The 13,926-nt window shown below is 38.6% G+C and overlaps 1 protein-coding gene across 1 annotated transcript; it reads right to left on the reverse strand.

Moving 5' to 3' along the window:
* Nucleotides 1–1,928: 1,928 nt before the first annotated feature.
* Nucleotides 1,929–13,341, reverse strand: GGH (gamma-glutamyl hydrolase). The gene is made up of 9 exons (XM_032181230.1): nt 13,182–13,341; nt 12,687–12,801; nt 11,356–11,406; nt 9,683–9,767; nt 8,497–8,635; nt 7,502–7,608; nt 7,307–7,397; nt 6,138–6,275; nt 1,929–4,125 (listed from the first exon to the last, which is right to left on the reverse strand). Exons 1-9 carry the CDS (start codon nt 13,315–13,317, stop codon nt 4,004–4,006), a joined length of 984 nt encoding a protein of 327 aa, XP_032037121.1. The 5' UTR covers nt 13,318–13,341; the 3' UTR covers nt 1,929–4,003.
* Between the last annotated feature and the right edge of the window lie 585 nt (nt 13,342–13,926).

Below are 13,926 nucleotides of genomic sequence, written 5' to 3' on the forward strand. Positions count from 1 at the left end.
ATATTGGGATTTCATTCTAATCACCTCCGGCTAATGCTCAAATGTTTTAAATATTCACTGGAATTATGATTTAATCCCAGCTCAAATAATTCTATGCTCTTGTACCCTCTCCTTCTCTTCTCCTGCCCTGCCAATCTGGCCAGTCATGCCCTAAGGCTTCTGTTTTAGTCTGTCTCCTTCCATCTGCCTCCACATGCACAAAATCCTGGTACATATGTAGGTACCACAACACAATGTATCCTAGTACATATGTAAACACTACAATACAATAAGCACCCTATTCAGCGTGACGCTTAAAACTTTTGACAGACCACCTCGTCTGAGTAAGAAATTGAACTACTAGTTCACGTGGGCCATCTAGTGGTAAGAAAGAAATATTACAAAGAGAAAACCAAATTTTTCTGAAAGTGTTTGAATATAATCTGCCAGGTTATATTAGAGTTTACTTTACTGATCGGTGGACGCTTTCCCCACATAGCAGTAAGCAAGATGATTAGGCTTATAAACCATACTCTGAATAATATGAGAGTATGGCCAGCCTTCTCTCCAGCATTAATCCTGAAAACTACCTGTTATAATTTCTGAGAAATTAAAAACCATATTGTAAATCTTGTAATCACTTAGAGCAGTAAGAGGTTTACTGAAAGTTCCTAAAAACAATTTCAAACCCTCTGTTGGGTGCCTATATCTCTTTTTTGAATAGAGAACTTGGTGGAAGATGCCACATACACGAACAGACAGAGGCTCTTATTTCACTGAACATAGCGGTTGCTTTGCTTACAGCTCTGGAGTTTCAGGACTTTGAGAGCACCCAACAGCTCTACAAGCCCTTCTCACCTTTACAGGGGTTAGGTTGCCTATGCCCAATGACACTTAGGATCAGATTGCTGTGAAAGGCCTGTGCAAGAAGATGCTGTGAGCAGCTTTGTAGAAAGCTTCTGTGCCTGGCTCAGCTGCTACATTTCAGTGTATTTAAACTCAGTCTCTGGGCCCTGCCTGAACTGTGCTGTAGATACACCTGTGCCTGGCCACGGAACTCACTTATCCTGACCCTAACTTGCTGATGTGACTTTCTGGCTTGGCCTTGGACCTGCCATGTCACTAAGGACTTGTCTAGCAACCTTCAGACTGTGGCTGACCCAAGCTATTGTCACTGAACAAGTGACAAAGTTCTGCTTTCCTTACTGAAGTGCTTTCCTTACTTTCCTTCCTCCTAAGGCCATCATGCCAGCTGTTCTGCCACCTTCCCTGGTAGCCCTGTTCAATTTTTCTTCTAGGCAACGCTCTAAATCAAAAGCTTTTAACTCTGTTTTGGATCACACAAGCCTTATCTACTTCTGATGGACAATAACCTTCAACATAGTTCAATCACTTGCATTTTCCACAAAATTTTCCCAAAATCAGTAGCTCATTCAGCTATTTCAGCTTTCCCTTGTTTGCCTCCCATCTGACTATGAGTTACCACTAAAAAAAAGTGCAAATCGCTAGCCATCATGCCTACCAGCTTTGTGACTGCATAGAAGCAACACACAGCATAAGAGCATCACTTTTGCAGAAACGAAGCGACTAAAAATTTAGCAAGTAAGCAGGCAAACATTCTGATCCTGGATACTCTAGCTATAGTGCCAAGAGGCAGAATGAAAGAGATTAGTAACTGCATACCTTCTTGGACTAAGTTGACATAGACAGCTCCCTCACTTTCACCATCTCAACAGAGAAATGGTTCCCAAAACCACAACGAGTGGACATACATGTAGGTTAGAGTAGCCTCCTGAATTATGACTGTCACAGAATGTTCAGCAAAATTTTATGATTCAGAAAAATCATAACAATTCATTGCCTTGATAACAGACATAGATGGAGGGGAAAAAAGGCCAATCAATGTTAATGCTTTATCTGTGGTACCTCAAAGAACAAAAATACACATCTGCTTGAATGTATTTTATTTCAAGTATCATAGAAAAATCACTGCCACCATCAAAAAGGCTTTACAAGATAAAGGATAAAAAGAAAAGACACATACAAATTCATAATAAATATACTGCTCTCTTTCATCATATTACACACAATATTCCTTAAAGTTGTACACTTAGGAACTAATTACTCCCACTGCAGTTAGCAGACATCTGACTTCTAAGGTCGGTCCCTATTTTTAAGGCTAAATCCCGCCCCTCTTACTTAGGCAAGTTCTCGGAGGTATTCCGAAGAACTCAACCTGACTAAGAAATAGGTGGCTGGACTTGTTTCATAAGTATCTTAGCTGGATAGACTAGACCAGGTTAGATGAGGCCCTGGGCAACCTGAGCTAGTGGGTGGCATCTCTGCCCATGGCAGTGCAGGTGGAACTAGATGATCTTGAAGGCAGCCTGAGCCATTCTGAGAGCCTATGATTAGCTGCTGTACTTATATGCAACTGTAGAGCATGATTATCTCTTTACACTGGTTCTACTCAGGAATCAGATAATATAGTTAACATGATAAAATCACCCATATGAAAAAGAGATTTACTGAATTTGGCTGATCTGACAAGCATAGAAATCCACAGTATCACATGTTTAAGCTTGTGGTTACCCAGCAGCGTCTTTCTAGTATAAGGAAACATTAACTGTGACTACTATTTTAATTAATACATTTCACATTTTCTCTGTCTTATGACATTGTTTCATTATAAAGAATAAGTTAGAGTGCCCTTTACCTGAGAAACCTGAGAAGTGTATCTGACTTTCAAGTGGTACTTGAGAGTGTAACGTACTATGATACAGAGTTGAGGTATAAACCCGAATTTTTCGTGAATTCCAAATCCCCACTGATGTTAACAGGATTTGGAAGCTGTGCAATAAAGAATTATAGCTGATTGTCTTGGTAAATTTCTGAATGTTAAACAAAACCACTGAACAAGATTTAAACTAACCATGTAGCAAAGCAAAAATCAAACACCCAGAAAATATTGCACTGTACCGAATGCAACTGCTATTATCACATTATGTCAATATTAGCAGGTTTCTTATACACATTCATCCATTTACTGAATTCCAGATGTACTAACTATCCAACAACACAGAAAGTTTTCCATTGACTCAGTGGAGACAATAGTGTCTATCTCAGATTAAAAGTGAGAATTCTACTAAGTAACTACAGGAAAAGTTAGAGTATATAAAGCAAAAGTTAGTTTTACATTCTTTTACATACAAAGAGAAGTCTGTACCTCATATCTGCCTGCTGATTCTAGGTACTGTCAAACAGATTCTTGGAATATATATAAAAAGGAATTTGAAAAGAACAGAAAGTGAAAGCAGCACATAACTACACTCTCCACACTTACTTACTTTATCTGAAATTTGCAATGCCTAATTTACACTACATCTTCATATTTATGTAGACCTCACAAGGTATGAACTCTCTGAACATTGAATTGAATGCACAATGGAGAGTTTCACAAAGTGGATATAACACATCCTTTTCATGTCTCCTTGCTATCATGCTTATTTTGGACAATTTTTCAAATGACAAACTAGTCGCTGTCAAGAACTTGATTACATATACATTTGTGACAGGCCCAAGATCCAAAGTCTTGTTCACTAAATCATTTGAAGAGGACAGCATTTTAGTAAGGAATACACCTTAAATCTGTAGTGCTATCATAGTCCACGTTTTATAGAGATAACCCCCATATTTTGCAATATAAGAATACAGTATTTTTCCCTGTACTAAACCTGAAATTGTTCAAATTCATCAGCACAATCAAGATGCCTTCCCTGTAGGAAAAAAATGCATTTTTCTGTAGTTCGCATTAAAGTGTGATCCAAGACAACTATTATGGTGTAGAACGTAAATTTTCAGATTAGCGGTCCCGTAGTGCAGAAGAAACACAGAATAAGTCACTGTAAAGGAAGAGAACTGGTCTGGCTTTCTATCACGTGCACTGCACTATATCAGCTTAATTATGCAATGCAGGCAAATAATTCCATTTATAAATAGCAATGCGGCACCTCTGACAAGACACTCAATCAAAAAAATAGGCTTGCTGAAATGAAGAAAACGTTCCTGTGTAAATTGGAGTATAATTATAAATCAATTCTTTTCTTTCTTCATCTTCACTGGGGAAACGGTGCAGGCTCTTCCGTGCTGTAAAACATTTTAAAAGTATACATCACGTTACTGTTATCAGCCTTGACAGTATCTTTCTTGGCAAAACTATTCTGTGTAGCGTAACAGCAAACAGAATCACAGTAACTAATATATGGAGAACTGTGAAGATACAGATTCGGAAAGCTGGTTACAATGGTATTTTATTACTGAAGAGGGAGAAAATTAATTGCTCATTTAAAACCAAGACTACACAACAAGATTTATTCATGAGGTACTGTCGGTACCTACCAAAGATACCAGCACTCATAGTACTGGAAGAAATGTATCAGACTATCAGCCTAACATGGCATGTGTTGGTGAGGACAATAAAAATTGAATTCTGCTCTATTTGGTCATGTTGGCAACTCTACACAAAATTAACAGGTGAATATAAAAACGATATCAGTTTAGTTATTAAAAAAAAAAATCACAAATAAGAATATTTTTGCCAGTTGAAAAGAGTTTACATTTTTTTGCCCCAAGGTTAATTTTCAAAGTTAAGGAAGACACTCTGCCTTAGGTTAGCTGAAAATATCAACTACCCATCACAACATTGAGATATGAAATAGTAGAAGTAGCTGTACACAGACAGGGGAGATAATTAAGAGGAACTTTTGGTTTGATATGAGGCAGAGGCTAGACACACGCAGCTAGCTGACACCAGTTTGTTCTGCTAGAATTAAAGTCCAGCACATCCAAAAGCTGGTTACATTTCAGTGTGGTACTGCATACAAGCCAACTATGTGTGCACATACACAAATGAACAAACTCACATGCGCTGCAGGACTTATGAGAATAGTTGGCACTGAATTTTGCCACATTTACTTGGATAATGGCTAGAGCAAGCTTACTTCTGCCTGTAACACAGTATGTAGATAGGTACTACAGAATGTAGCAAACAAAGCTGAAGAATTGTACAACATTAGAACACAGCATAAGAAAAATTGGATTCATCTTAACACTTTACCCTATTTATCCCATAAGCACACTACTAAAATTCATAAATACGTGAAGCTTATGGATACCAATATGGAATTTTACATTATTTTGTTATGTTTTCACAAACCAATGTAGAACTATATAATGCAAGGAAACAGCCTTAAACTTGTACAACGTATAACTTTTATTTCTACATTTTCACTGACCAGGTCAGCACATATTTCACTTCTTTAAATCACTGTCCGATTTCTCCAATATGGTGACTCTTTTGATGAGAAATGAAATCTGGAATCCTAACTCACTTAGGCCATTGCTTATGTTCATTATATTCCCAGTCAATTAGCTGAGACAATTTTATGCATCGCCAGTTTAATATCTGAAAATGCTATTTCATTGGAATGGTTTAGGAGGTACAGATAAAAGAATAAAGCAAGTTTGATTGCTTCAAATACTTCTGCATTTCCACATCACTCACTCACAGTGAACAAAAAAAAGTATAATAAATTATCAAAATTTCACACATTAGTTACTTTCAACATCTTTGCGTATGACGAAATAAACTAGAAGCTCAGTGAAAATTCAGAAACTTCCTCAAAATGCCGTCCTGCAGTTATATACTACTGGCACTATGTTGCACCCCCTGACACATCTGTATACTGAGCCCAAGCAGCATTTATAATCTTGGTATTCTGGTTAGAAAACACTTTCAACAACTTTCCTCAGTTCAGAACTGAGGAAGTATGTGGGATTCTGAATGGAGCATTTTTTTCCATTTCAATGTCTTTGTGCCAGGCAGGATAAGATGTTACAGAGACCATTCAAAATGGTAGAAAAATCACAGCACAGACAAGACTTTTAGTCTTAGCCCAGTCTACTGAAAAGAGAGACTACTTCTGCAAGAATGACCGGCATTTTGATGTCACTTTTACAAAACCATTCTACTTCTAGTACCCCTTGTGTTTTGTAAGTCTACAAAGCTTGTAGAATAAACTTTTAAGAAAGCAGCAAGAGGTACTTGAAAGATTAGAGTCTTCTTCACTCTAAAAACTGATAAACAAAAAACTTTTTACCTTCATTAACGAAGAAGTCAGCTATGTAATATGCAGCTCTTACAGCTGATGAGGAATGTGGAATGCCTGTTGATTTCTTCCATTCAAAAGGATTTTTTTCCGGATGCCACTGAACACTATAAATTGGGTATTTGTATGCTGCAACAAACACATTTTTCATCAAAGAATGATCTAAGCAAGATCTATGCCTTAAGAGTGATGTGCTAAGTCTTACTGCAAAACAAACTCAAAGGACAACCTACAAATATATCTGACTTATCAACAGCTTCACAAAAGCTTAGAGAGCAAGTCAAAACAGATCCAAGTCTTAGTATCCCCTTGAAGGCCCAGTCAATACAGTGGCAGCTCCCATCTGCTCTGTGCCAGGGGAAGCCAGTCCTTTCATATAAAAAAAAAAAAAAAGAATAGAAGCACAGCAGCTGATGACTACTCTGTGATAAACTGCTTGCAGACACAGGATACATATCTTATTAGCCTAATTAGGTCTTCTGATCAAACGGTTATTCTCCTCTTCTGGAGGACTGCCAGCATGCCATACAGAAGAATCCCATAGGCTGACAGCTGGGCTTTATTGTAAAGCTGCTAGTAGTATACTATTCAAAATAAACTACTCTCTAATGAGCTAACTTGTTTCTTGAGCTGAGCAAGTGCGGTGCAGAACATATACAACCCAGCACAAAAGGTTTTTGGAGGAGAACAATTACCAGGATTGCTGTCAAAGTAATGAGGGATATTGCTGTTATATCTCAGTACCATGAATTGTTCTCCTCATACAGCACACAGAATAAAGCATCACACAGGAACACAAGCATAAAGAGGCAGATAGCAAGCAAGATACAACAGAGGCATGCTGCACTATGGAGGGGTTAAACTGCTACAAGATGAGTGCTGTACACTTTGTATCACAGCACTGCAATATTGCTAAATTGCAACAGCATATCTGGAAGGGGAACAGTGGGCAAAAGAAGTAAGCAGTTAGGCTCAAGGATATGTACTCAAAAGATAAACTCTGTCTGTAAACTGTATGTTCCTCACAGTCAGCACATATAGGGTCGGCACTCACCCTGTTATTCTAAGGGTAAGCTTGCTGTACAAATTAGCATAAACTGACACCTCTGAAGAAATACTCTCTTACAATCATAGCATACAAAGGAAATTCGTTTTCCTACCTTCCATGGTAGATATATATTCCACTTTACCATCAGTGTTAGTGGTCAGAACATTGTAGAATTTATGAAGCTTTTCATTCTTTGTGAAATTCTGCAATAAGGAGGAAAGAAAATAAAGGTGAGTTATCTGTTTACTTATTTCTAGTTTTAACAGAGAGAATACATTTGTGTTAATGAAATAAAATGATTAAATACCTCCATGGAGAGGCTCCATCTATGAAAGTTTGATGTCAATGGCTCGTTAGCAAGTGCACGTAACAAATCCTTAGGAAGATTCTTGAACAACCTACTGTCTTTTGCAGCTGTCACAAAGAGAAAAAAAAGATACTGTCCATTACTCAAACTGCTAACAGATTGTCTATTACTGAATAGAAGGAGACCTATTTAATAAAACACTACATTAAAGCAACCTTTTTTGTTTCTGTGGTATAACTTTCTGATTTAAGAATATACTGCAAGGGGAAAAAAGTCAGTGAAGTAACTTCCAACAGGTTTCAAGTATGATGTTACCACTGTCTTCCAGCCTTGACCTAGAGAGAACCCAACTTTACCACCTAAGTTCCCACAGATAAGCATAATGCTTTGCCACTCAGTTCAGTGACCTTTCCATTCAGAGTGGCTACAATTGCCAGAATTCATGAATACTACATGCACCACACATGGATTACTCACAAAAGGATAAATTCATATGAAGTATAACAAGAATCAACGTTCGACAAGTGTTACTGAGTGGCACAGCTCTACTTTCAGGACCCTCTCTGATTTCAATACTGTTCAAGTGAGACAGCAGTGTAAATATTCATCATTAGGAAAGATGCAAGGTGAAAAATTTAAATGCACTTGCTCTCCAAGTCTGATACGTTTTGGGACTGTGAATTTTGTCCAGCTCAGTAACAAAAAGGGACCTAAACCCACATTATTTTTGTAGGTACAAATGATCAAATGACTCACGGAGCCACAACTCTGTTTTTTGCTGATTGCTGTTGGTTTCAAGTAGCTTGTGCTCACATCTCTTCCTTAGAAGTCATAGAGTTGCACTGCCTTCATAAAGAGTCACAGCAATGTATTAAGAAAGCACTTAAGACAGTCTTCAGAAACCTCCCAAACATTCAGCCACGTGTGTTTATTACAAACAAAACCACAACACCTCTCCATTAATTCTCAGCAAAACTCAGACATGAATTTCTCACCTGAGGTAAAGTTCAAAGGAAGTGCCAAACCAGTTGTCTTGGTATTAACGAGTAAAACTTTGTTGCTTGTGAGATATGTCAGTTCTTCGTGTCCAAGGCATGTCCCCCATATTGGGAAATAATCTCCTTTATCATTAGCCTTCAAAATAAAAAGCAGCAAAATAAAAAGTTCTGAAGATTTACAGAAAGAAGACTGAACAGAAATTCCTATTCTTTTCACTTTCCTTGCATGCTGAAGAAAAGTCAGCAGCCAGAGCAGAAAGGAATTCCTCACTGCCAGTGAATGCCTCCTACTGTACTAGTAGTTTAAGCACTACTCTCAACTGGCTCTAGAATTGGGCAAAGTTTTCTGAGCTATGACTTCTGCAACAATTGTAATCAACATCAGCTGAAAATAAAATTAAATAAAGCCAGTAAAGAAGAAAAAGTGAAGAAAATTTGCATTTTTTATTCAACCTGAATACAGAAGATCCTTCAGAAATCACAGGGGTTGAGTATAAAGCTCAGTGAATCTCCATTCCTTTCCACAATGCACTTACAAGATAAAATTTTACTTCAAAATACGTTATTATCTTAAAATAAATAAATAAATAAAAACTCTTATGATTATCTCATGTACATCTTTCATATGAACCTCCAAATATGTATTTAAATCTACTTACAGGTAAGTAAGAACAAAGGTCTTTCACTAGCTGTAGCATATATGTTAAAGGAAGCCTTAATGTTATATTACTGTAAATTGGATTATTTGAGAGTCTCTCTAGAATTCCTTCAAAGTCTAAACTTTAAGTGAACATAAATGTAGTTACCTTTAATTTTTTTTATAATTTTGTTCAATGTTTAATGTCACTGAACACCCTGTGCTTTTGGAAGGCATTGTTGTTATTTTATTGCAGGTTCCAAACAGCAATAAAGTCCCAGTTATAATGAATAAATGATAGTGTACCCACCCAAAGAAATCAGATTTTAAGACAATGACACAACACGTAACAGGAAAGGGCATCGGGTGTCTGAATCTTAAGCTATGAAATGACTTTTTTAAGCAGAAGCTAGCAATAAGCTGCTTATTATTTGGCTTATAGTTAACACACTGTATGCCAGTGGGAAACTGAGAATACAAGCTTCCCTGTCATTTTGATCTCTAAGAAGTGACAATAACAAGAACAGACTGTTCTTTAGTAATTACCTCTAATGCCTTGCGGTAAAATATCTTAGCAACCCTGGAATATTCTGATGTCTTTAGATCCACACCACCTCCTGGAAAAAGTACCCTGAAAGGCAACATCCAAGAATCTGATTAGCAACAATGAATGATGGTGATCAAACTAAAACCTGGGCAGCATACACAGAGAAAAAGTTTGACAGTGGTTTTAAGGGTAGGATTCGGGTCTACATTAGGACACCTAGATTTCAGAAGCCTATAGATGGATATCTAACCTTCAATTAGGGACACCAGGGATCTAGTCAGAAAAATCAGTGGTGACTCTTTCTTATAATAAGTTTCCACAGTATAGCGAGTCCTTCTCTCTTATTTGTTATAAACAACTGTATTGTGGAAGCCATTAGGTGACAGAGGAGGGCAACAAGAGGAAACATAGATCATCCTTACCCACCTACATAGCACAGACCCAACTGCCAGTCACTGCAAAGACAGAAGGATAACAGAACTGGATCTATTTGCCTAATACCACCTCGTGCATTGATGGAGGTGGGAAGTAGAATAAAGAGGAGATTCCACAGGTTACAGTCCGTCTGGCAATGAAAGAGAGGGTGACAGTCACAAAAAAAAGGATGAAATTACTCATTTTTTCTCCACTATGAGAAGACACAGGGGAGAAAGCATAGCTGTCATATGGTTGTTTTCACCAAAACACTGTAAAGACCCGCATCTTAATGTATAGGGTGTGCTGTGTAAGACTGATCTCCCCAGACAGCCACAAATCTAAACATGCAGGTTTTACTCACATTGATTAACATTCTGTTATATGCATACGTTTAATGAAAATACTCATGGTTTAAGATGTTCATCTCATGACTACAAGTAGCCCAATCACATGCTAGGGGATCACACACAACCAAGCTACTGAAATGTAGCACCAGCTGGTTTAACTCTTCTGAAAAGCACTGTTAGCTTAAAGCAAACCTAAAAGGTTTTGACTTTGCTAAGTCCATAATTAAATGTGTGTTGAACTAGATCACATTATCTGACATTTAAAAACTCAGGAAGAACACTTGGGTGGATAATGGTTGTAGGTCAGCTGAGAAGTTAAAATACATTTGTCTAACAGAGATCTAAGCCACAGAATCACACCAGGCAATATGGGCCATTAGAGAAGCAGGAGAGAAGGAACCCAAAGAGATAGGGTAATGAAGACTGGAAATCAGAAGCTTTCACAATAGAGGAAATACGGAGAGGATGGGAAGGGATGGGAAGATCTGGGAAGGGAAGACGAAGAGTGACGACACACCCAGTAAGCACTATTACAATTCAAAATTAAGGTGATCACTCATATGAGGGTAAGAAAAAATATAACAAAGAGGAAGTGACCTACTTCACTAGTAAAGTAAAAACAATTGTTAACCTCTATCCTGCCACTTTTGTGTACTTGCAGGCAAGCACTGGAGAGTGCTAAAACGAACTCTGACAGTGTTGCAGATTAACTGACATGCTCCAAAAGGAAGGAAATGCAGCAGACCTATGTGGGATGAAACAGTACTCCATCTTAGAACAGATTTACACATCTGCAACACTCAGCACAACCTTCCAAAAGAGTATAAGACACTATCCTTGAGGATATGCCAGATCTCAAAACAGGAATTATCATATATTTCAACAGAAAGATAGTGCTCAAAACTTACCCGTTAATAGAGTGGAATATTTTATCATACACTTCATCTGAAAGATTTAATCTGAAACACCAAAAAATAGTTACAGAACACATGAAATATATGTATTTAAATCACAAAAATATCTTAGTTATTGAACTGAAGCAAGGGGCATAGAAAATACATAGAAAGCATGCTTTAAACATTTAGAATACAATAGTCCCAGTTCAAATGAAACATATCACGTGTAACAGCTCAGTAGAGATTGAGAATCCACACAACTGAGAACAGGTCCCTGTCAAGTACAGTTCAGAATTAGGTAGTCTGAGACCCCTTCTCAACCAATCATTAAATTTAGCATTTACGTAAGTGGTGTAGTTATTATTTCCTGCAGACTGGCAACTCCAGTTTCAGATTGATTCCAAGAACTGCAAACAGTTAGTCACGCCCATTCTTCAACAAAGGTGAAGCTGAGAAGTAGAAAGGTGAGAATGACCTCAGCACCAGCAAAACAGTATGATGCCTACACTCGTGTAGAACTGGTACACTGGGTATATTCAAAGTGGTCAGCTTTATGGCATCTAACTTTGTTGAAAGAATTGGAAGCCTTGGTTCAATGTGTTATTGATACAGCTTTCAGTCAGCAACCATTCTGAAACTTTCACCAGCTACATGAGGAACACTGGCTTATAATTCAGGCACTTCACTGGTGCCTTTATACATTCTATTGTGTTTAGTTTTTTGTTTTTTTTTTTTTTTTCTTTGCGGCCTCATTAGTATTACCTTTAACTTTGTATAAAGGTCATTTTAGCATTGGACAATAGCACATTTACTACTTCGTAGTTAACAATTAGCTATGAAATATTGTCACTTTTTTTACTTACTTTGCTACTTTTTACACAGCAATCAAAATATTATACAACATGGTGTTAGTGACCCATACTTGGAGCCAAACTGGATTTAGATTTCTTCAAGGACTACTGATAGTCTTCCTCCACTAGTCAGATTCTAGGACTACAGAATGTGTCAAAAGATAGTCTTATCTATCTAGATATGCGTGTTTTTAGGGCAAAATACACTAGACTGAACATAGCTAACTTGGAAAAAACACTAATGTGAACTACTGAGTAATTTTACAGGTTAAAAAAATTGAAAAAAATAATACATTTTGGTAAGAAAATTAAAAATTATATGTTCCAGTTTTCCTTTACTCTGCTTTCTAAAATAGCTTGTAAATTGTGGCATCTTGAAATGGTCTTTGACGAGCACTTAGCACTCAAAAAATCAGCAGAACTACCTTCAGGTGCCTCTAATGCCCTTATGTTACAGGATTATTAACCATTCACAAGGATATAAAAACCTACCTTAGTGGGACAACTCGGGCACCAGCAGACTCTAAAAACTTCACGTAAGAAGCTGCAATATACGAATTTCCAAACTGCTGGAACTTGTTGAAGTGACATTCCTGTGCCAGCACCCCTGAAAGGTCCAAGAAAGAAAACCAGCATTATAGAGAACACTTCACAGAAATGTTACGCGCTGAAAGAGAAATCAGAGCTTAGTTTTTGAAATGCCACGTTACAAAGGTTGATACCTTTATTGCCTGGAAGAACTGTGAACAGCGAGGCAACGGGGCATCAATCGCAATGCCTAGCCACAGGGGGTCAGGTGAACGCGTTTTACCCGACTCCTCTGTTTTAGGGAAGTACTACGCCTTATCCTAAGTAAGTTACCTACAATTTAACAAAACTGTAGCAAACCGCGAGGTTTCACGCCAGTTTCGGGAGGCACCTCAAGAGGCTGCAAGCACAGCGCTATGGCTACGTCGTGAGTGCCCCCCACCCCACAACGCCCCTTACCGACGATGGGCCTGTCGTTGGGCTCGCTCTGGCGGCCGGGCAAAGCGGCGGGGGAGGCAAAGCGAAGCTGGAGGAGGAAGAGGAGGAGGAGGAAGGCGGCGGCCAGCAGCGGGGAGCAGCCGGCACAGAGCCCCATCGCCCTCCGCGCACCGCGGAACCAACGGCTCGGAGCCGCTGGGGCGCCCGGCTCCTTACGGCCGCCGCCCCGCCCCTCGCTGCCTGCGCCGCGGGGCACGCTGGGAAGTGTAGTCCTGGCGGCGGGGCCGGGCTCCGAGCTGAAGCGAGGGGTGGAAATGGCGGCGGGCGGGGCCGAGGGGCAGGGTTTGGGCCCCAGGGGTTAACGTGGACCGGGCAAGCTGTTTATATCGCTAAATGAAAAAAAAAAAAAAAAAAAAAAAGTTCTCAAAGACCGGTTCAGCTAGAAGAGGTTTATTGATAATAATGGTGTTGACATGTTAAAAAAAAAAAAAAAGGATTAAAAACCATTTTGCATTACATCAACGCTTGTTGCCAGTACTTGCATCAGCATTTCACAGCACGCTTGTTTTCTTTAAAGGCACTCCTGGTCTCACTAGAGAAGAATAAGGCACTTACAAATTTATTTACTCTAAAGCTCACGGGTGCTCCTTCTCCACCCATTACACTAACACCTTTGCCATTTGTTATGCAAATGTTCTGATTATTTAATCATCGTTAATAGCAGCAAATTCAGTGTACAGACTTCCTACTGAACATGTAAACATTA

This window comes from Aythya fuligula, chromosome 2 (assembly GCF_009819795.1).
Source record: "Aythya fuligula isolate bAytFul2 chromosome 2, bAytFul2.pri, whole genome shotgun sequence".
NCBI lineage: Eukaryota > Metazoa > Chordata > Aves > Anseriformes > Anatidae > Aythya > Aythya fuligula.